The 24,209-nt window shown below is 44.0% G+C and overlaps 1 protein-coding gene across 6 annotated transcripts in view; it reads right to left on the reverse strand.

The window, feature by feature from the left end:
- Positions 1–1,930: 1,930 nt before the first annotated feature.
- The window catches only part of mrtfab (myocardin related transcription factor Ab), a 53,009-nt gene continuing 30,730 nt past the window's right edge, over positions 1,931–24,209 (reverse strand). For 4 of the 6 annotated variants that reach the window (XM_030077616.1, XM_030077618.1, XM_030077617.1 and 1 more), the window contains 16 exons: positions 21,968–22,033; positions 14,644–14,699; positions 13,782–13,857; positions 12,712–12,873; positions 11,793–11,956; positions 11,224–11,361; positions 10,686–10,757; positions 9,603–9,787; positions 8,541–8,712; positions 7,846–8,232; positions 6,670–7,701; positions 5,778–5,984; positions 5,542–5,658; positions 4,739–4,879; positions 3,569–3,629; positions 1,931–3,459 (listed from right to left, as the gene is read on the reverse strand). In XM_030077616.1, the coding sequence (XP_029933476.1) occupies positions 2,858–3,459; positions 3,569–3,629; positions 4,739–4,879; positions 5,542–5,658; positions 5,778–5,984; positions 6,670–7,701; positions 7,846–8,232; positions 8,541–8,712; positions 9,603–9,787; positions 10,686–10,757; positions 11,224–11,361; positions 11,793–11,956; positions 12,712–12,873; positions 13,782–13,857; positions 14,644–14,699; positions 21,968–22,033 (3,638 nt within the window). In that variant the 3' untranslated portion in view covers positions 1,931–2,857. The remainder of the gene's footprint in view (positions 3,460–3,568; positions 3,630–4,738; positions 4,880–5,541; positions 5,659–5,777; positions 5,985–6,669; positions 7,702–7,845; positions 8,233–8,540; positions 8,713–9,602; positions 9,788–10,685; positions 10,758–11,223; positions 11,362–11,792; positions 11,957–12,711; positions 12,874–13,781; positions 13,858–14,643; positions 14,700–21,967; positions 22,034–24,209) is intronic. The other 2 variants (XM_030077619.1, XM_030077615.1) reach the window with 1 other exon arrangement.

Below are 24,209 nucleotides of genomic sequence, written 5' to 3' on the forward strand. Positions count from 1 at the left end.
CATTATTTCTCTACATCTGGATATCTGTGCCATTTTTTTTCTAAAGAGCTGTTGCAAAATGAACAGAGACGAGAAAATATTTCCTTTTGCATTTTGGGTGAACTCTGCCTTTAGAAGTTTTGTTTTTGTGTTTAGGATTTAAAGGGAAATTCTGACCCTGTTACAGATCATTTCCCCCTGTATGATTGTTGAAGGTTGCTGCAAAATGCTGTGAGTCAAGAAAGAAGCTCTTGCTCTTTGTTTCTGAGAGACTGAACCCCAAAGCTGAAGTTTACTGTTGATTTCCTGTCAGTGAACGCACCATCACCATTATTTCATTTGGGCAAAGAGGGCGAACTTGTGTGACCTCGGTTAAACAAGGAGCGTGACAGCCTCAATGAAATATTCACCGTTTGAAAAAGGGACGCATCATCACAAAGTGATGAGACCACAGGAAAAAAAAAAAAAAAAAAAGAAAAACGTACATTTTTGCATTTTAAAAGCGCGTGTGCTCCTTGGATCCACCACTGGCAATGTGACGCTTCCTGAACTTGAACACAGCTTCTCATTTGCAGCAGAAAGTTTTGTTTTCGGGGGAAATGAAACAGAGTGAAAGTCTCACCAGGAACCAGTGCAAGAAAGTGTTCTGCATTTCTGCTGATCTGAGGAATACAGGTGAAAAAAAAAGAGAAAAGAAAAAGAAAAAAAAACGAGAGCTGATGCAATTCATCAGCAATAAACGAAGAAGCCATATAGCTACATAAGTTCTCTGCACTGTATGGTGTGTCGTGTGAGATCATTTTCTTGCATTACTGACTGAATTATTGTTATATTTACTTTAGTGAATTCAGCAGCTTTTGTGTACCTTTGTATACATTTATGATTTTCTCTACATTTGAATTTCCATCTCTTACCTGATCACAGGCATCACATTAGATACTCAATAAGTGCTACAGGCCCATGACTCTGGTAATCTGGCTTTACTTTGCTTATGCACTTTGTCATTTGTTTCTTACAAAGAAAATCTGGGGTTCCCTTGTATAAAAAAGTAATTTAAATGAGCATTTCTGTACTTTTACACGTTAATTTCCACTTCCACTAGAATAAAAAGTAAAAACAGTTAACACACATATAAAGAAGGATGCAGAGGAGTGTGCCGAGGATCTGAGGATCTGATGATCTTCTGCTCTCAGGGGCTGAAAATACAGAGGAGAAAAATACAGACGAGTGCCTTGAAAACAGCCTGAGCAGATTAGGAGACGGTTTCCCAGACAGAGATTAAGCGTACAGTCACCGACTAAATTGCCTTTTAAACTGGAATAACTCTAATTCACCCTCTGGGTCGTGGAATGAAAAAAAAAAAAAAAAAAGTCCTGGATTTGATAGTATGATGCTCAGCTAGAGAGGCTGAACAAAATGAACCCCTGCTGCTGCTGTTGAAAGCATGGCTTAATAAACATATTAAAAAAACAGTAACATAGCATTATAACAAGCAATTTACTAGATTCTTTAATCCAAAGTGCCTTTCAACACCACTGCATACATTTTAATCTTAGTAGTGTTGGTAAGGCAGCTCAAACATGCATCTCTAACTGTGCGGCATTAGTACTGCAGGCAGCTTTCTTAGATGTTACAGGATCCAGATTTGCATATTTTGATACAAACCGCAGTTTCTCTTGACCAAAAAGACAGAAACACTTCACTCCTCTAAGTGACATGGCATACAACATCCACATCTGCACAAGACAGCACTGAGGCAGTGGATTTCTTTACAATGGCGCCCTCTAGTGTCCTTTTTCCTGCATCACCAGAGCTGGCTAAAGTACTATTTATGGACTCACAGGTGGCAGCTTGTATCTCTATTTCAATATATTACAGAATGTGAAAGAACAACAGACGCATCTTTGAGTTTTTATTGCATGTTTATTTTTTTCTCACTTTTTTTTTTCTTAAAAAAAGGACAAGATCCAAGGTGTCTGGAGGCACGGCCCTCCCCCTCTGTCCCCCAGCCGGCCAGCTCGACTCTAAGCAACCAGCAAAGAAAAATATTCATATGGACAATTGATAATATACACCCCATATACAGCAATGCATAGTGGTCTACCATAAACATCTCCAATAATACCCAACCTCCAATGAGGCTTCAATTCATCAAACTGTTGCCACTGATGTGGTTCACCGCAACAGCAACTTTCAACCTACGGTGCTCGACTCCTCCGGGTCGCGTTCAGGCTCCAAGCCGCCGCCGCCACCGCCGGCTCAGCCGATCCACACACACACACGAGATGAGCAGGGCTCTCACAAAGCCACTCGTCCAGACAGTGTTAGGATCCGGCTGTTGGCCTGAGCTTCACCTGGAAAGCCCCTATTTAAACCAATCAGATTCAGCATAAGTGCAAAGTTGGAGGCACTGACACACACACACACTGTGCTACCTGTGTTTTGTTTTGTTCGCCACAGCGGGGCGCTGTGAAGCCTGAGGAAACTTCACTGACTATCCCTTGTCACCGCTGATATATTAAACCATTTGTGGGTTTATACAACCTTTGTTTATCTGACGTTTTGGTTGTCAGTCCAGTTTCTGTGTTAATGCGAGTTAAGGAGGAGAAAGGGATCTGATTGGGCCTCATTAAATTACAATTCAAAGATGGCCGACAGTCCATTTCAGTTCAGTAAAGCCCAATCCACGAATTTAACCTCAACATTTCTTCCTCATGCTGCGTACAGTAACTGTCGGTGAGAGTCAGGGCAAACCGAGTGTGTATGTGTGTGCCAGTGACCCCGCAGTGGTAGAGACAGCATAGAGAAGGTGTGTGTGTGCATGAAATGAAGATGGAGCCTGTGCACGGTGCGAGCGCGCACGCGTTCGCCTGCGTGGCTACAAGCACGACTCCCAGTGCAGCTGCAGGTCCGAGCTGTCCAGAAAATCGGCCGAGAAGACGCTGGGCGGGGTGTGAGGCGCCAGCGGGGCGAGGCTTGTGCCCCCGTCTCCCGTTCCCAGCCCTCCGCCGCCGCCTCCTCGCCCTGCTCCGCCCCCGCTCCCTCCCCCGCCGCCGCCCCCCGCCATGGAGATGTCCAGCCAGTCCATGCTGTCCAGGGTGGGGTTGCCAAAGTCCAGCCCCGCCGGGTGGGGGGAGAAGCCCAGGTCGGACGTGTCCATAGGGGAGGGGGGGTGGTCCAGGATGCTGGGCGTGCTCAGCATCTGGCTGTGCAGGTCGTCGATCAGCGTCAGGCTGCTGTCCACCTCCACGCCCAGCAGCGGAGCGCCTGTCGTGCTCTCCAGGAAGTCTTCCAGGCGTCCGACGTCCGAGATGTCCGAGCAGGGGTCACCTGACGACGGCTGCGGGGAGATGAGGGAGGTGGGCGAGGGAGGGGTCGGGGGGGAGAGGTGGAGCGGGGACGGGGGAGAGGACGGGGAGGGCGGGTCAGAGTGGAGGTGGGCCAGGGAGGGGTCTGGGTTGGCCTTGAAACCGGAGATTTCTGAAAGAGGACACGAAAAAGAGAGAAGAGTGAGAAAAAAACAGCTAACAAAGCAGAAGACGGACGTTTGTCTTTTTGCGTCGTGAATGTTTCTAAGACTTTTCCTTACCTCCGCTCTTCAGCAGGATGTCGAACAGGTCGTCCATCTGCTGGCTGCTCAGGCCGTTCTCCTGGAAACAGACAGGAACATGTTAACTACCAGCTCTAACACACACACACACACACACACACACACACACACACACACACACAACATGGCCAACTGCTACAAAGCAGCCAGACTCAAAGGAAAAATCCACCCTGAAACATTTAAATACAACAAATAAATAACAAACGATATGTGTTGTATTTTTTGCCCCTTTTCTGGTCTTTGGTGGTGTATTTTTCTTATTCCTGGGAATAACTGGTCAAACACAGATAATGATTACTGGTACACTGGAGTTTCAGGAAATATTTCAGTGATCTAAGTCAGCAACATTAAACATCACAATCAAAGAGTCAGGGCTTCTTTCTAGAGGCGCTGTTCCTCATTAATGTAGCGGTAAATAGACCAGAATGCACTGCAGCGAAAGGACAGGTTGTGATTCGAGTAAAAGGCAACTCTCACTTTGTCTCAGCTGGAAAAAACGGCGGAAATGGAAAAACTCACTAACTCAAGTTGAAGTAGACAAGGCAGGTTGAGGAAAAGCAGGTGCACCATAAAAGTAAATTACAAAATACTTCACCCATTAATGATCTTTTTCAGTATCTCAGGTGGATTTTTCCATTAACTCAAACACAAACAAACAAACAAAAACCTCAGCATAATTTTAGGTTCCAGTCAACCCAACGCCATGCAACTGCTTCACACAAAATGCTCCAACTGCTCTCTGACTTGGGAAAATAATTCCTTCATGTGTCCGGACACAAAGTCAAACACTTCACGCACGGCTCAGTGAAAGGATGAGGAAATGGATGGACAGACCGGGAAAAAACAACAACAGTGTAGCAAAGAAGGGACACATGAGGCGTTTGAGGACGTACTTTGGGGCGCTGAGCAGAAAGAGAGTTGGGTTTGGGGGAGGGAGGGGTGAACAGTGTGTGCCGGTCGTAAGGCGGACACACCTCCTCTCTCTGCCAGGATGAAGGGATGAGGAGCGAGAGGAGAAAACGAGGAGAGAGCAGAGAGAGAGGAGAAGGAAAAGAGAAAGTCAATGAAGTCTACAGAATATAAAAAGGTGCCAGTGACAGTGAAGATGAAGCGATGTGAGATCGACCGGAGCGGACGAAGCGGCTTCACCTTCAGAGATGAGATTATGGTGCTTTGGCTTTCAGAATCGGACGCGTCGTCGAAGAAAGGCTGCAGGTTGGGCGGAGCCGAGACCGACAGGCTGGGCTGCGGCGCGCCGTTGGTGTCCAGGTGTAGCCCCGCCTTCTGTCCCTGAGAGAGGACAAGGGTGGAGAGAAGAGGAAATTACAGACCGTGCAAAACAAAAGACCTGCAAGTATATTTTTATACAGCTTTGTTGAACGCTGAGTTCTTATGTCACGCCCAATTTGCCCAGTTAATTCATTCTAAAACATTATTTGTGATTATTAGACTGCGATTTCACAACTAAATCCTACTGACTCCACAAATTCAGTGCATTTCACTATGTTCAATTCTATCTAAATAGTGACACCTTGTGGCAAAATAATGTTACTCCTTAATGTTACTCAACTTTTTTTGGTGCAAATGACTTCAGCATGTAGTAAAAATAATTTTGAATGACAACAATTAGTAATATTATTATTTATGTTTCTAAATAAAGGTACAGAGTGCTTATAGAGGATAAAAAGTCAACAGTAAAAGCTATTTGACAATCAAGTAAATATAAAAGCAAAGCAAGGAGGTTGAACAATAAATGGTTACTATTAAGCATTATTATTAAAGTGATTTAAAAAAATAATAGAGAAATATTTATGATCAATATTTTGTATTTGCTGTCAGTAGTCATCTAAGAAGTGCCATGCTGTAAATCATCCCTTGCATATGCTACAAATCCTGCAAGTATGTACAAAAAAAGGTACATTACAATAAAGAGCGGTGAGTTTGTCTCTTACCTTTTTGATTGGCTGGCTCTCAGGCTCCGGCTGTATCGGCTCTTTTGATTGGGTCTCAGTGCTGTTAGTGTCACCGGCTGATTCGCTGGGGAGTTTAGTCGGAGTCGACTGCAATCTCTGACAGAGGATGACAAGAAGAAAGAGTTTCTATACTGTATATTGTCATCCTGGAACAATTAATTATTACTCTGCGTTACTGATATTGTGGTATCAGTGAAACACCTGTTTGACCGTACCTGCAGTGTGATGCGCCCGTTGGTTTTGCCCAATGAGGACACTCCGTTCTGTCCGTCCGTGGTGTGATTGGTCAGCGCAATCAAGTAGTGGTTGCCGTTTCCATCGGTGACGAGGGTCGGCGTGCCGTTGGCCTTGAGGAGGTCTAATGAAATGGTCTGGGTGGGGAGCTGCGTGCCGTTCTGCTGGCTGATGAAGACCGGAGTCACCTGGAGACACAAGGCAGAGTCACACTGAGGATTAACGCACGGTTTGGATTAATGCAACCAACCCAACCCAGTAGCATCAGCATCTTTATCTGCAGGATTTGTTGATTGAAGAGCAGTGATGGGCAACAACTGAGATGGAAATTATTTTGTTCGGCATGATTTGCTGACCCCAGATATGTGTGTGTGACCTGTGGATTCTTAAGATGTCATAAACCCACCTGCCAGCTCATTATTAGTTAGTAGAGATTAGTAGAGATTCTGGCTTTTGCTCTACTTAGATTTTTTTTGTAGTTATGTATCGAGTTATTATTATGGATTTCCTATTTCTTTTATGTGTCTGTTCTCACTGATATAAAAAGAACATTGCTTTTGTAAGAATGTGAAAATATTAAACAACAATAGAAAAAATGGAACAATGGAAAAAATTCGTTATTTGAATGTCTGTGTAGAAAACTTCTGGCACTTGGACAAATGTAGTTGATGACCCCTATTGTGAGTGTTAATTTACACTTTACATTTTAAACATTTAAGCAATTATCTAAACTGTATTAACCAACAGTGGATACAACAGCAAAATAAGTGCCAAATGCAAACAGAAGACTAAGCTTACAGACACTTCAAGAGACAAAACGGTTGATTAATGGCATTATTGTGTGTGTTTTCAGTCTCACAACCTCATCAGTACCTGTTGTGTTGTGACTGTCTGCTGCAGTTTCTGCTGCCTCTGCTGTGCCCTCTGCTGCTTCCTCTGCTGGGTTTGGTTCATCACAGGCTTCTGGGACACCACCGTCTGGTTCTGGACCTGCTTCAGCTGAACCTGGTTCTTCTGCTGGTTCTGCTGAGCCTGGACCTGGTTTGGGTTTTGCTTCAGCTGGTTCTGCTGCACCAGCTTCTGCTGAGCGAGTTTCTGCTGGGCCAGTTTCTGCTGGGCCATTTTCTGGGCCTGCAGCTGCTTCTGTTGGGTTTGCTGGATGATGAGCTGCTGCTGCTGATGGAGCAAGATCTGAGCTATCTTTTGTTGGCTCTGCGGTTGTGGTTGTTTTTGAGGGTTTGGCTTGGCCTCTGCTGTTTTCTGCTGCTGCATCTGAATCTGCTGCTGCTGTCTGAGATGCTGCTGCTGTTTCTGCTGTTCAGTTTGTTGGACCTGCAGCCGGTGGATCTGCTGCAGTTTGAGCAGCGTCTCCTGAGAGCACTGCATCGGCTGAGCTGGTTTCTTTGTCTGGGCCTCCTCTGTCACTCCCTCCATTCCCTCCTCAGGCTCCATCTCCTTCTTCACCTTCACCAGCATCCCGTTAGGCAGCGTGGGGGGCTGGATGGCCGAAGCCTTGATCAGAGTCTGAGGTTTGGTCTCCGGGGCTGCTGTTCTGCTCCTCTCGCCACCTTCCTTCTCCACCACCACTCCCCCTACCATCTTCCCCTGCTCCAGCTGGGACCTGAGGGTCTCCACCAGCCTCTGCTTCTGCCTCAGCATCCTGGTTAACTCCTCAATCTGCTTGTCCTTCTCCTGGAGCATCTGGTCCTTGTCCAGGGAAGAGGTGTCCATGGCCACACCGCTCTGAGGCTCCAGACACTGGATTGAGGAGGGTGAAGACCTGGAGAGGCTGCACGAGTTCTGTAGCTGCCCCTGGTTCTCCTCTTTGACTTGGGGGAGTGGAGCTACATTGGACGGGTGCTGGGGAGAGGGGTGGAGGGTGAGCTGGGTCAGGGGGGAGCTCACCTGAGTGGAGACAAAAGAGAGGGAGAGGGTGTTAGGGAAAGGTTCAGGGAAAATTCTCAATTATTTTCCTAAGCAGCATAACAAGCACATCAAACAAGTCCTATCCAACAAAGAAGAGCCTTTTGCCCCTTAATTCCACCTCACCATCTCTCCAAACATGTCTCCATTACAGCTGGTCTCATCAGGACTCATCCCGGCCAATGAGCGCTCAGACGGAGTCGGTGACACCGGGGGGCTGGAGCTGGTGCTGCCAAAACGCATGACCCGCCCGGGAGCCGCAGCTTGAGCCAATGACAACGACGTCACCTTGGCTCCGCTCTCTCCTGTCTGGTGATTCGGAGTGGCGTTCGCGGTCGGAGCTGATGTGTTGCTGTTGGTGGCCGGGGTTGCAGCGTGTGATATGCCATTCTTAGAAACTGCCGAGGTGACGCCATTTTGTTCCTGGTAGTTGCGAAGCCTCTCGATAAGGTCATTCTTAGTGCCTGAGACGGTCAGACCGCGCAATTTCAGTTCCTGTTTCAACTCAGCAACCTGGAGGAAGATAAACCAGATCAGTGACTCTAATATCAAGTATTTAATCACTGTGAGACAGAGGAATTATTAATAACAGAAAGACATTAAGCATTCAGAAGAGTACATCTAAAGTTAAGTTAGAATTTTTGAGGGTAGCTCTCCAGACACCCAAATCAAAGATTCAGAAGTTTAGTGAGGGGTAAGTAGGGTCCATAAATTACCACAAAAAATATATATATCTTAATTTTCTCCCTTACAAGTGCTCAGCAGGTGAACCAAAAAGTTAATATTGGACACTGGTGCAAAGCATCTGTGTTTGAACTCACTTTAAACTCATCCAGATTGGCTGGCAGAGAGGCTGGCTTGGCTCCTCCCACTGCGGTTTGGCTCTGACGGCTTGTGGCGCTCTGATTGGTGGGGGCCGAGGTGGTTGTCGTGGGAATGCTGCGGGACGGGGAGGGGCCAGGGTTGGTTGAGGGGGGCTGCTCAGCCGGCGGTCTGAGAGGAGACGGAAAAACAATCAAGTGTGAACTCAATAGAGGAGAAAAACAACACTGTTATATGACAGACAAACAAGGAGTCAAACCTGAGGGACCGGAAGGGAGTGTGGTTTTAAAACCAAACTGATAAAATCAACCTGGTGGAAGAGGGAATATCAAAGGAGCCGGCAAAACAGGGAGCGCTCAAACCAGCTGTGAGAAGCTGCAGACAAAAACAAGGCAAACTGTGTGCAAAGAAAAGCACTAGTCTTGCTCACCGTAGAAAAATATAGACTTTTTTTTATTATCAGGCTACATATATCCAAAATACATGACTCTTTGGCCCACATTTCCAACAGGGTCTTCATCAGATTCCGTCATAGCTGCAGCCAGACTTCACACTTAAAGACTAATTTTCTGGTAGTAAATGCATGAATTAGTGGGTTAACAATGAACACAAGGAAATAGTTATGGTTATATTCATCTATAAATCTATAAATTTCAAAATAATGTTGCAATATACAGATTTCATCATATTTGTGGGTTTCTCTTTCATTGTAGCAAACAATCTATGCTTGACAATTGGTCTTACATCGTAGTTCACTGGTTTTCCCCACCAAAACAAACCAGTTGAGCAGGGATTGACTCATTTTAATCGATTATTTCTGACCGAAGCAGCAGGAGTGCAGAGCGAACAGCTACACAGAAGCTGGAGAACACAGAGGTCGTAATGAGAAGTGCCTGCAGGCTGCACAGCAGAAATGAGGCTATTGGCTCACAAATGGAGGAAGAAGGGGAGTGGCATACAGATAAAGGTCTAGTTGACAGTTCACACACACACACCAAAAGTCAGTCAAGCCACACTTCCACCTACACACACACCTACACACACACACACTTGGCACTCACTTGGGAGGTGCAGGCAGGATGGTGTGGTAGTTGTAGTGCTGCTGCTGCTGGCTCAGGATCTGCAGCTGCAGGAAGAGCTGCTGCTGCTGGAGGATCTTCGCATATGAGGAGTCCAGCTGTGGAGGAGGCTCCTTGTCTGCCTTCTGGTCTGGGGGGATGTACTGGTGGTACTTCAGCTTCTTCACCTTCACAGTGACAAATAGCCAAGTTAAAGGAAAAATCCCTCTTCGGTGTTGTAATTCATTTATGTGATGTACCCAAGGCGTGTACCAGTTTCAGAGGGTTAAATATAATGCTGTTTAAGACAGATTTTAATGAAATTTAAGCCTTTTGATAACTTTTAAAGCCTGATATTTGAAAAGTTGAATTTAAGACATTTTAGGGACCTGTAGACACCCTGGTACTTACTTCCCTTCAAACTCTTTGTCTACTTCTACTCGCTGCATTCATTGTGTGTAGGTGGAAAGAGCAATAGTGAGGGTGAAACCATAAAACAGCAAGAGAGCGAGTCTCTTTAGTGGATTAACTGTCGGTTGCGCCCTTTATTCAGAATGCAACCTGTCTTACAACTGCAATGCATTCTGGTCTATCAGCTGCTCCTGTGGTGGAGGAATTGGTCTCTTTCTCGTTGTGTGACTGTTGATCACTGGTGCAAAATGGCAGCTCTACAAAGAGGCTTGTGCTCTTTGATTGTGAGGGACTGACACCAAAACTGTTCATGTTTCAGATTGCTAAAACATTTCTGCAATTTCTGCAACTTCTGCAATGCGGCTGCTGGAAATCTCCAATAATAAGAAAAATGCATCATCAAAAAACAACAGATGCCTGGAAATGCAAGGTGCAGCACCATGATTAAGGGTTTTAGGATGGATTTATCGTTAAGTATTATCCATATAGCTGCTAAGTGGCATCCCCTTTTGCAATATTTCCCTGCGAGTTTAGGGCGAAACCTGATAGGCTGCCATCATGATGCAATGTGCTCACAACCCTCCAGATTCAATTTCTCTGTTAACACCCAGCCAGAGCAGTAAATGCGGTGTCACTGCCAGTTAAAATGAAAGGAGAAGGAAACAGGCTGCTGACCTTGGGTTTGTTGTCCTTGGGCTTCTTGGGCCTCTGGGGCGGACGCTCTGAGCTCGCCTTGGCCTGAGACTGCTGACAGAGAGAGGAAAACAGAGCTGAGCAGGTAAGTAAATAAAAATGGATAGAAATGGGGGGAGAGAGGAAAAAGTCTGCCAGCTCTAGCTTCTAATACAAGTAGAGATTTAGTGATACTTGGATTTTTACTTGCAGCAGGTCAATACTTCATGATGGCCAGGGGGATATTTTGAAAATGCAGACTTGGTTAGATAACTTTAATATCTTCTGAAATTCGATTTATTTAATTTAATCATCAGCATGGATGACTGAATCATATTCCTAAACCTAATGATGATACATGGGCTGATAATAAACATGTATTGATATTAATACAGTAATAATATCAGCTTCACATTCAAGTTTTCTTTTGTAGATTCAAATCTAATCTTTTCCACAGTTATCTGGCAAACTCTGTAATCCTTTTTTTGTGGGAAACCCCTCAGTTTAGGTCAAACAGAGGAAAACAACAGACGCTTCTCACCTTAGCCTGTCCTGTGGCCGGGCGGGAGTTCGCTCCAGTCGCCATCCCATTGGTCAGTTTCTGAGGCGGGGGGGAGTCTGAACTGTTCATCTGGGAGGGAGGAGGGGGTGGAGGTGGAGGAGGCGGCTGGGTGAGGAACTGAGAAAATAATCACACGAGTTAGCTGTGAAATCATGTTTACATTGACCAGCAACTTCATCACACACGATTAGTTTGTACTATTTATTTCACCTACTTCTCCCTTTATCCTTTTATTTCTCCTATGAAAGCTCTGCTGTCCAAACGAGCTTCATGATCATTCAGTTACTCATGGCTGGGAGTGATTAGCCACTGAGCACCTAAAGGGGAGGGTGTCTTGCTCAACGGCACCTCAGTAATAGGTGTAGAGGGAGGGGAGTTTCCCAGCTGGCCTTGAAACCAGTGATCCTCCACTTCTAAGCTTACCACTCTAACCATTAGGCCGCCCAACCCCATTGTTAACTATTTCAAGTTCATGTGATGCAACGTGGGTAAAAACCACAACTGAATTTGCCATGAATGGTAATCAGTCTGATTTCCTGTGCCGGTACCTGTGTGGGGGAAATGCTCCCGTTCTGGGTGAGCATGTCAGAGGGAGACAGCTGAGGAGCGGCACCCAGCGGAGAGTCGTGATTGGTCAGCTGGTCCGGTGACAGCGCATCACTGCTGTCTTCGTCCAATGAGGAGCTCTCTCCTCCGGCTCCCTTTGGAGAATCTAAGAGGAGGTGTGAATATCAAGGTTCAGTGTTCATCCACTCTACTCTCCTACTATCCTAAAAAATCTTTTGAGTCCTGTAGTAAAATTTGGTAGACAGCAGACCAAAGAAGCTTCACCGTGTGCAACACAATGAAACAGCAGATTGGTAAATGGCAACTGATCTTACAGAAGTTATACAACACGGTGTGTCACACAGTATTTCAAAACAGGCGTGTGTCCAAACAGAGACGTTGTGACACTGCTGGGAGAGTCACGGGTAAAAACTTCTGTGGTTCTTTAGTTAGGCTGTGATGCAACTTGTAGCCACTGAGAATCATGAGTGTGTATGTGAGTGTGTGTGTGTGAATGTGTTTTCATGTTGACCCTGTTACATGTCCAGATACCTGGCTGTTTGGTCGTCAGTGTGCATGCAGGTGTGTGGGTGTGGTTTGCACAATGTCAATTCTACAAGTGTGGACATGTGTATTGCTGAATGTTGGGTATGTGTGCATGCGTGTGTGCGTGTGTGTGTGTGTGCGTGTGTGTGTGTGGACATCTCTGCAGCAACAAGTGCATGCTTGTTTGAATGTTGTAATCATATATGCTTGTGCTGTTTTTGGAGTGTTTGTGTGCTTGCCTCTGTATGAAGACTGCATGCACACACAAGCAATCCTTACTCACACATATGCCATTTAATCCTTAACGATTATCTCTGGGTGCATGCTTTGTGTTAGGGTGAATGTATGTGTGTGTGTGTGTGTGTGTGTCCCTACCCAACAGTGAGTGCTGCAGGGAGCAGCTGAAAGGCAGGATGTTTTTGTGCACCAGCTCGATGGGACCCGGTCGGTGGGAGATTTTGTCGTTGAGGTCGTCGGCCAGCCGGGCTCGCTTCAGCTGCAGCTGCTTGGCCTGCAGGGATGGCTCTGCCGACGTCTCTGTGGCACACACACACACACACACACGCACACAGGATGGTTTATTTAGATGTCTGTCAAAATTAATACAACCACGTCGGTGCATTGCACATGCACGATGTAATAAATCACTTTATGAGTTCAAATATTCCCATGAAGTCAGAGTACCTGCCAGTTTCAGACAGAACTTTTCAATGCTACCTGGAACTGGAATGAAGATTTTAAATCCAAAAGAAACAAAGTTGGCAAATTAGCCTATTCCTGACTGACACATTAATAGAAGTTTTGAGACTAAGAATAAGGACACCACGTACTTGATTAGAGGACAAGAGGCCAAACTGTATTTAGCGAAGCAGATTTGATGACAAAGACAACACAGGTTTGCATGTTGTGTGAATGACCCTGTCCTGTCCTGCCGCCATGCAAAATAAAACCTCGAAAAAATGAATTCAAGTCATGTGAACAGTTTTAAGAGCTTAAGTTTGAATGATTTCCACATGTTGAAAGTCCTGTAGATATCCTTGAAGAACATGGAAACAGCAACATTTAATACGATTAAAAAAATAACAAGACTTGATGTAGATGGCTCATGTGTTTAAAGATAAGCTCTCATCACAGCATCATGCCCACTGTATAGAGCCTTCAAGTGGCGCTTGTGGAAAATTACCATTCTTTTACACATAAGTTGCAGTAGTGCGGTGCAATTAAAAATAATTACATGTAAAACAAATCACAAGAAAATATCAACAGTGAGAAGCATAATAACTTCTATTCACAAACCTACTCCCATGAAAGTGTAGTATCATGGTGTAAAATCAGTTTTATCTGTCTCGGAAAACAGAAAACTTTCATTCTAAGCTTTTGATTTCAAGCTTCTCTAACAGTAACTCCCATTATTTCCGTGGTGTCTGTGCTCTGTGGAGACTCACCCTCCAGGATGTGCATCCTGACCAGCTCCGAGCGCTCTGGACGACTCCGGATCTTCCTCTTCAGATAGTCCTCAGTCTACGAGGAGAGGAGAGGAGAGATGGAGGGATGATGGAGGATAGAGGATGGAAGAAAAGGACCATAGGAAAGATGAAGAAAGAATGCACATGAGAAAGGGAGAGCAAGAGAGAGTGCAAAGAGGGGGAAGGAGCAACAGAAGAAATAAGGAAAATAGGAGTGACACTGGAGTGACATTTCAGTAACACCATACTCTTCCTCGGCCATAACCAACATTTAGAATTAAGTTATAATCTGGAACACCTATGTTGTTTTTCTTTATTTTGTCTCCATTTTTGATGCTACATTCTCATCGCTGTGGTGTTCCTGCACTGCATTTCTGGAATGTCACCTGTCAATCAAATGGGGTGGGCGGGACAGTGATGTCTTTCTCCTTGGATTTTCTGATGGTGAAGTTTGAGTTTCTCTTTTCTCTATCTGTTTCAGCCACAGTGGCTATCTCTGCTCATGCTAACTACCCAGTTCTCCTTCTATTTATACAGAAAAGAAGTTGCTGTTGATGAATCAGAAAACATAAAATGCATTGCTTCCTGTGCACCAGGAAAGACCTACTGTACTCGACACCGGGTGTTTAGAGCAGCAAATGTAAAGGCTTCCATGAACTGGCTATAGGCTGATTCATTATTTTCATCATTAGAGAGTATTGTGGATTATTAATTTAAAACCACCCTACATAAATTTACATGTCCGTGGCTCCCAATGCTGGTCAGATGGGTTTATTTTTACACAAACACAATGCAAATCCACTGAGAAATAAAGAAACCCTCTGCAATTGTAGACACTCACCCTGGCTCTCTCCAGACTCTTCCTCTGTTCGTGAAAGGCCGCCGGGCTCTTCAGTGCTGCACCGAGCGAGGGATGCAGGGGAAAGAAAGAACATAAAAAAAAAAAAAACACAAAAAGGAGGTGAATTCAGCTCACGCAGACTCTAATGGAAGTCTTAACGCTCCTTTGGGCGAGTGACAATGTGAGAACAGATACAGCTGTGAAAGAACACAGACTCAAAGCAGAAGTGGCTGCAGGAGGAGAAGGTCAGGGGAACTATTCTGAAGCACACACTCTGATGATGATGGCTCGGCAGCAGGTTTACAGGCTGCTGCATCATGCTGCATGTGCAGGAATAAGACCCGGTTCGCCTGCAGTGGACGCCGACTCGATTCCCGCAGAGAAAACACTGAGTACTGTCGTCTATCTTGACCTAGTAATCCGGTTTTCCGATGCCAGTCTTAGTCATAATAGGAGTGTCAGACAAAACATGTGAGACGGAAGAACTAATACTATATTTTCAGTTTCAAAACTTGCAGACTTTTTTCTACACCTTCATTTCTCGGCTCCATTTGAATGTTTCAGTCAGCATTTATGTGGCTGTACTGTGAAGACTGGCAAATCTGATACTCAACTAGGCGCTATCATTCTAAAGATTACCCTGCACAGCAACAAAAAATACTACAAGTTGCATGACAGTGGGTATGTAACTGTATAAAGGACTGTCAGACTTTGACAGTTTAAACCAGCACAATAACCCCGTTAATAGCTATACATGCAGTATTCAAAGTTCAAATACAGACATAAAAAGAGGCTAGATTTGTGTGTGTATGACTATGTCTGAAGTGCTTTTCCTTTCAGATCTGTCGATAGAAGATGGCCCAGACTCTCCAGCCGGCTGTCTGTCTGCCTAAGTCAGATAGATGGGCTCTGGCTGGGAGTCTGAGGAATATCAATTGTCGATGACCAGCAGTCTGGTTGGGATCTTTAAAAAGAGGAGAGACAAGAGAGGAGAGGATGGGCTGATGGATAGACTGCCTTGCAGAAGGAAAATCTACATCCATCACTGCACTCAGCCATGACCGTCCTTAATGTACCTGTGGGCGTGGACCAGCTAAGCCTGAGAGTAGCTTACATCCCTCATGTCCACCCATCAAAAAAAAAATAATAATAAATAAATAAATAAAGAATAGGATGGCAAATCTCTAGGCTGAGAAGAAATGGCCCCCAAAAAACAGATGTAGTTACATTGGGAGTGACAGAAAGAAAGCCCAAAGACCAAAGAGAGAGCCATGTTGGTTTTTCTTTATCTGTCTAATTGTTTCCAGTTGAAAAAGTCCGCAGTGACCATGATGTCTCACAGTTGGCACAAGGTGCCCTGGGTGTCTTTTTTTGTTCATGTGAAGTTTGGTGTCCCAAACCTGCTTGAAGCTTAGGAATTTTTTGGCCTGTTGGTGGTGCTGTGGTGGGCCAACCAGATTAGCTTTGTGGATACTGGATATCATCGTAAAAACACATCATTCACCAAAGGCTCATCAAATTTGAGCCAGCAGTGTTCGAGACATTGAGCAAGAACTTCAGGGCCTTGTTGGCCTGGAGGTGGTGCTGTGGTGGGCCAATCAGGTTGACAATGTATTCACAAAATAGGGCTTAAAGGGTATAAATGAAGTTCATGGGGTCAAAATGCATGGGGTACAGTTGCCAATTAGAATAAAGGCTCTTTAAATGACTTTTTGGGGTGCCTTGTATTTTTCAGTTTAGTCTACAAATACTAGAAGACCAAGAAGTCACCCAACCCAACAATCACTCTCAGCAGAACCATGTAGTAGTACTAAGATGTCTCCTAAGGGATAAAATTAAGCAAAGCTGAAGAGACACAAAAGAAAAGATGTTCAGTGTGTTCAGGGAGGATGTTGGGAGAACAAAGTGGCCGTTACGGTGATGTAAGACAGGGCTGTTGTGATTGATTAAGAGCTGACGAAATCCCCTCAGGCAGTGTTTAAGAGAAGACGCTCTGGTTACAACGGGGCGTTGTCTACATATGTGCCAAGGAAGACTTTAGGGAGTGGAGGGGGGGGGGTGCTGCATGCCTCAGGTCACAACCCCAGACTTACAAAGACCTACATACTAATGACATGATGTAACCAAAGGGTCAGAGTACAAAAACAGCCTGAGAGACAAATATACAAACAAAGCTGCTTCTGTCATGACAGATAAAACATCATTGTTGGATTTTGCACACCGTCATTAAAATACTTCTTCCGTATGAAATTAACATTAGACCAATGCGTCAGTTTGCTGATATTCTGGGTTGATATTGGGCGTTTATTAAATGTTGGATATCAAGTCATCGGTCATTCATGCCGATGATGGATGGAGCTTAATGATCTGCAGACGTTTCATTTTCTTTGCTCATTTCAGTGATTTTTTTTTTTGTCGATTCAGTTTTCATTTAAAGACCTTAATCAATCCCAAAGTTCCTCTGATATTGACCAGTTGTGAGTCACCTGCCTTAAAGAGCTGCTGTCCCCAGTAGAATTTCCTTAGGCTGAATCCTTAAGCTGAATTTCAATGGAGGTTAAATTATTATTTGTTTTAAAAATGTAAATTACTTATCAAACAGACCTAACAATTCAACTACCAATGAATGAGCAGTAAGTCTGCCTGTGATAACATAGATTGAAAAATAAGCCGAAGTGATACCGCTTCTCTGAATAGACAAGCTAAGCCAGTGTGCTGCTGTTAGCCAGGGAAAATAGAGCAGAGTGGCAACTCTTCACATTGTTACACAATCTATGTCAGTGCGCTGCTGTAGTCTGGAAATTATCTTTGCCTTTTGGACTCGTAAGGTGCCGGTGCAGTTGTTGTAATTTTTTTCTTGGTGGTGCAGGTGCAGGTAAAACGACTGGAGGGGTTGCGCCACCTAGATTTGCTTCCCTCCATGCAATTTTCCCCAGACATACGTTGATATTCCACACAAAAACAGCATTTCATTCAATTTATGTCAAATTCCGTGATATTCCGCGTTAAAAATAGATTCCATGATCGCGGAAATTATAGGGCCCTACAATGTTCACATTAACGATAACATTTGGGTCGTTTTCACAGGCTTGCCTAAGTAGCTTTCTCTTGCCCTCTTCTCTCCCTCTGCGTGCGCGCAGCAGTAGAATCAAACAGGCGGGTGATGACTCCGGTGTTCATTTTTCAAAATAAAGTTAATGGCAGTGTAGTGTAACATTTCATGATATTTAAATTATCAATTCAAACTCTGATTATAGTAAGTATATGTGCGCAAATACAGGCTGTATATATGTGTATATATATCCATTCATACAATATACTGAAAAAAAAAAAAAAAAATCATCATTCCGAAGGCGTGGCGGCTTTTATTTTGCTGTGGCAGTGCGCCACGATCAATTACATGTAGCCGAAACCCTGCAGAAGTATGGGTACAGTCCTTTGTGTGATTAAAGACCCACAAATAAAACTGGCTTGGGTGTTAAGGACGAGAAGGGTTAGCAAATGCACAACTCCTATCACAGATGATTGGCTGCATTAAGCCTTTTAATGCCTCTGGCATTGGACCTTTTAATGCCTCTGGCATTAGTGCGGTGTCCCACAAACCACTGCCTCCAAACTAAGACTGATCAGACCTGATCAGGCCTTTTCCTACACAACATGTTACCCAATTATCTCTGCAAATTGTGGCAGGGCTCAAACGTAAATGTTTACTGGTTAGAGTCAGATTTACCAGCCAGCTGCCACGTCACACAAGGCTTCCTGTTGAGTTGCTGGACTGTGTGACTCCATGTGAAAATGAGTTACCTTCACATCAGGCCAGCAACAGTAGAAGCAGCAACAGATAGATGTATTTTCTATTTATCTGTGCATTATCATTGCCTATTTACAGTCCATCAGGGGGCTAAACAGCTGGACAAGCTTTGCTTTACTTTGGGGGACTGTGTAAAACCCTGTGTCATACTGTTAGTCTTCTAGGGCTGCAGGATATGATATTGTGATTGCGCCAATAATATTGATTTTAATGGGAGTAATAATTTCTGCATTCTGTCATTTTAACTGAAAAAAACCCAACAAAACATCATGTTTTTTTTACATCTGGAGAATGTGACTTGCAGGTATACTGTCACATTTATCTTTTATCAAAATTTGCAGCTGCTGCGATTTGGATGTTGGGCTTATCCATATTGCAATTTTAATATGATTTTGATTAATTGTGCAGCCCTGCTGACTACCTCTTTTGTCTTTATCTCTCTAAGAGTCTCTGCCTCTCCAAAACCACGATTACTGTGTTGAGACAGGGCGTCAAGCAGTAAATTTGATCTTTCTTAAATTAAATAGCAAATCTGTTAACACTACTCGCGTCCTGACACTGACGCTCGGTTTGACCTGGTTTTGACAGATGGGCCTGTTCTATTTTTTGACACGACGCACAGAGTTTACGGGAACTCCCACTGCAGGTCTGATTTCTCCTGTCAGAAAATATGTTGTAAACACAAAACAATGGATGAGGAAAGACGGAACATCAAATACCCCTTTTCCATCAAGCGAGTTTGAGGGCTGGTTCGGTGCCTACTCTTGAACCAGTTCTTCGTGTTTGAACAGCCAAAGAAGTGGCTCTTTGCCAAGAAAACTGGTTCCACAGCGGCACTGACTCTTTGCTGGTCAACAACATAGAACTGTTTACGTGTGAGGGTAGGATTATCGATCAGATCCGAGTCGAGATCCGGCTGAATACTGCACAGTGTCAATAAAAAACCCAATATGTCACATCAAAACAGTCATGAAGTGTTAGGCTATGTAACGAGCCAATTTAAACCCTGCTTGTTAAAAGATCATATCAACCTCTTACACTTTTTACAATTTTTTCCTCACGTCATGCTCGCTGCACGTCGCTGGGAAAGCGGATGTAACGACGTGTCTATCTAGCCAGCTTTAGTCCGTGGAAATGCAAACTGGTTCTTAGAGGGTTTGCAGCTTGAACCAATCTTGAACTGGCACCAGTACCAGCCCCAAACTAACACAAGGTTCTTGTTGGTGGAGAGGGAGTAAAAGTGGAAGGAATCCAATCAATGACTATTCACATCAGGATTTAAAAACAGAAGAAGAAAGTTTAGGGGCAAATTTCAGCGGTGAGTTGCTGATTTCTTCAGAGTGGTTTTAAAGCCTCTCACTACAGCATGCCTAGTACAATCATGTCTTGGTCTGAATGCTCAGGTCACTCTTTCATGCCAAATCCACTCATTTATTCCAGTGACCAAGCTAGGTCATGGTGACTGTGGGTTGTCCAAACGATTAGTCAACTAGTCACTCACAAGAAAGGTTTTTAATTAAAACAGGCTGTTCTGTGGATAGGTTTAAGAATGAAGAGGTTTCCTGATGTCAAAACAATGAATGGTCAATCAATTCGTCTTAAGAGAAAGGTCAAAAAGGAATGTCAAGATCTTTTTGTTTTGTTTCTGACTTTGTGCTCGGATTGAGCAGAATTGGTCTACTTTCATATTTCGTCATGATGACAGTTTAATAATGAAACTTTAACAGGGCGTATTAAATGCCTAATAACTTTCGGGACTGGGAAACTCAAACAAAATCTAAATAAGCTATGTCATGTTATTATTCATGTTATGAAACTCATGCAAAGGAAAAAAAAAAAAAACATATCAATAAGCCTTGTTGAACATGCGGCTGTTGACTGATGAGCTTTCCACTATTTTGGCTTTTCCCTCTAGTTTACTGAGAGGCCAAATGTTTCATCCAAGACTGAAAAATAACCACCAGCCAGTTTGCCTGCTCTACCAGCCAACCATCATCTGGAGATCCTGTTCACTTCCGCAGTCTGCTTGGCTGTGATGAAGAAGTGAAATCATCTGGTGATTTTTGAGGGTTTATTAAAATGAAGCTGAACCTTCAGGGCTGGCCCTCTTTTGAAAAGACAACAACTTCCTTGTTCTGTCCTTGCACCGAATTAGGCGAGCACGGTTCTTTCTTAAACTCAACCCAACACTCAGAGATAGACAAGAAATGTGTCCTCTCGTCTCTTGACATGAGCGGAACTCTGAAACAGGAAGTGGATTCAGTAGAAGGGGAAGCTGCCCTTTTTGATAACACAGAGCGGTGTGAGGAGAACATGTCGCCACACACAGAAGCAGACAGGACAGCGGAGTCTTTGTGCAAGCAGATAACACATGCAGAAAAGGGCTGACACATTCTGCAAAAAGACGCACCGCACAAGTTAACACTCGATCGTTACAAAACTCCCTGTGGAGGTTTAAACCCAGACAGGCAGACTGTACCAGATATCCTGTGCAGCAGATGTAGCTAGTCAAATGGGTTATAGCAGATGGCCTAGTTAGCGTGTCAATCCATAGGTGCAGACGGTGCAGACGGTACAGACGTAACTCAGCGTTAGCATTATGTAACGCCTCAGCCCATCTGGGCCAGGTCCTGGAGTGCAGCTGCCGCACCAGGGAAGGGTTAATAGTCTGACCTCATCTCATATGAACACAAACGCTGCATGGATATTAGCTGGCTTTTCATTTCATAGTACTGAATTGTCACACTGTCTGCATCAAGATTATCTTCAAATGAGATGACTCGGGGTCAACTGGAGATTTTTATTGAAAGTGTGTGGAATTAGAGGAAAAACCGTGCACTTCTGGCTGCGGTTTCAATGTAAACTTAATGATGAAATGCCAGTCGTCAATGTCAGGTGAAAACCCTTTGAAGATTTTCGTGAGTCAACTCCATTTGAGGATTTACCCGCTCATCTCCTGTTGTCAGAAAGCTCTACAACAGTGGGCTCGAAATGATTGAGATACACTGAAAAATGCACAATGGTAAAGCTAGAAATGAGTCAGTTTTTCTTTGATTCTGAAAAGCTGACACTGTGCAGATAAAGTCGTTTTCCGACAACAAAGATGTGCTATCACACACACACACAAACCTAGATATCATCTGGGATGTCGTAATATCATCACTCTAGCACAAGTGTTGTATTTTCCTGGTTTTGAAAGGCTGCATTACAGTTAAGGAAAGCAATTTTCTAAACTTATTACACTAGCTGTTTTGTTATTATTTGCCTCTACCTGCTTGGTTATCATATCCACATTACTAATAACTGTGTAAATATCTTATGAATGCCCTAAAAGTCACTCCTACTATAGGAATATCAAGGTATTTTGGTCCAAGATATTTGATTTTGTCCGTGTTGCCTAGCACTACGTACACCAACGATGTTAGCATGCATTCTGGCAGTTTGCAGAGCGTGTTGCACAGAGAAAGTAGTTCCCGAACATTTCTGGCTGTCGAGGTCGAAGCGGAGACTTACGTGGCATGATCCCTTGGCTGACCAGTTCCTCTCGGGTTCGTCTCTGCTGGAGTTTGAGCTGGAGGACTGCATGGAGACGGAGGAGATGAGGGGGGGAGAGGAGAGAGAGAGAGAGAGAAAGCAGACGAGAGTCAGTGGCAGCCGGTGAAGAGCAAAACAACAGCGGCGCAGCTCAGAGCACGTAAAGCCTCCCCTGTTGTCTCTCCTGGTATCTTATTGTCCAACTGGTCAGCAGTCCATCCGCCATGCTATTGTAAATAAACACACACGGGAACATGGGCGGATTTGGACTGACATGAAGAGGACCTGCTCTCTCTCTCCCTCTCAATTCATTCTCTCATTTCCCCCTTCTTTCGTTCTTTTTTTTTTTTTTTTTTAGCAACATAGCAGGAGGAGGGCACAAGGAGGGCGTGAATGGCATAGTACAGACTTCCTGTTTCTAAAGTTTTTCAGTTCTGTGTGCCATGTCTGTGTGTGCATGTCTGTGTGTGTGTGTGTGTGTGTGTGTTAACATAAATACTCATCAAAGACTTGAGTGTTTCAGAGCAGGCAGGGCAGAGGAAGGTGAGAGAACAGACAGAAAACGAGACAAAGGGAGAATAAGAATGAAGAATGAGAGAAAAAAAACAGCCTTGACTTGAGAGTGAATGAGAAAAAAACAAAACACCTATTGCATGTGGACCCGCTGTTCTGTCATTACAAAACAGGAAGCTCTCGTTACATAAGAGGGAGGGTGGTGGGAGAGATGGTTTAAGGAACACAGAGCAGGACACAAGGTGCAGCCTGCAGGCCCATGTTCCCTAAACTGTAGGTAAGCTGTGTTTAGTCTGCTGTGATGAACCTGAGTCACAGGACAAAACCGAATCTGCTCACTTGAGCCCCCAGCTGAACACTAAATACCTTTTTCCCCTGGCCTCATATTTCAGCCTTAAATAACTGAAATGATAACCACATTTTAATTAGAAACAGACTAATAATACAATAACAAATGAATGCTCAGTTGTAATTAATCAGACCAAAGCTCGCTGAAGACTATTTCATGGGAAGAGATGATTCAAATATATGACCACTGCAAAAACATTTCTTAACAAGTTATTTAGTTTTTTTTTTTTTTTTCAAACAATGTGAAAAATCTGCCCTTGGGATGAGATAAGACCACTTGTTTCCAGCGCAAACCTGCGTTTTTCCCCAGAATTTTCTTGACTCAAGTGCTGTTTTCTTGATCCTAGCGGGCTGATCTGCCTTATCTCAATACATTCATATTTCTTCCGAGAAAACAAGTGAAAACACTGGAAACAAGTGGGATTATTTCACCCTGCTGGCCGGTTTTCACATTGTTTGAAAAAAAAAACAAAAAAAACAAAAACCACTGAATATGAGACTAATTAACTTGTTGAGAGGGAGATTTTTTGCAGTGTTTATATATTTGAATCTTCATCGAGCTTTGGTCTGATTAATTACAGTTTAGCATTAATTTGTTATTGCATGACAATATTAGTCAGTTCCTAATTGAACACTTGGTTATCATTTCAGTTATTCAACAGTGAATTATGAGAGCTACATATTTCATCATTGTGCAACAGGCTTTGTTGCAGTATGAGTTTCATTGCAACACAGTTTGGGGAAGTGGGCCTGACCTTCGAGTCAACCATACGGAACAACTAACCAGCTACAAACTGAGTCAGAAACCTCGCACCTCACTCCTGCGCTGTTAATTCACTCACTTGCTTGTGGTGCGGTGGTTTGTCTAAGGTCAGCGTGTAACTGAGAGTGCAATATACTTCCACTGTGCTTCTTGGCAACTTCTTCTGTTTCCATTTAAAACTTGACGCAGCAACACACTTGCAGAGGTTCATCTGGGGTTTCACAGAATTTAACAAAATCATGGAAGGAAACCAAGTGCGTGTTATGTCAAATTTTTTTTTTTTTTTGCTCAGGGGGTGATAAGACACTTTACTTTTTTTCTGCTGTCTCAATACTGGGGCTCGTATTTGTTTGTGTGTGCCAGCTGTCTCTGCTGAAGGTATGTGTGTGTGTGTGTGTGTGTGTGTGTGTGTGTGTCCAGTGAAGCCCCCCTCCCGTACTGCAATAAAATCCCCATCTTACCAAGTCATTTAGTCTCATATTCAACCACAAAATCTTGTTTTTCTTCAAAGCAAGTAAAAAAAAAAATCTCCCAGTGGGATGAGAAAATCCCATTTGTTTCCAATGCAATGTGTCTTGTTGCAGGATTTTTTTCTGG

This window comes from Myripristis murdjan, chromosome 19 (assembly GCF_902150065.1).
Source record: "Myripristis murdjan chromosome 19, fMyrMur1.1, whole genome shotgun sequence".
NCBI lineage: Eukaryota > Metazoa > Chordata > Actinopteri > Holocentriformes > Holocentridae > Myripristis > Myripristis murdjan.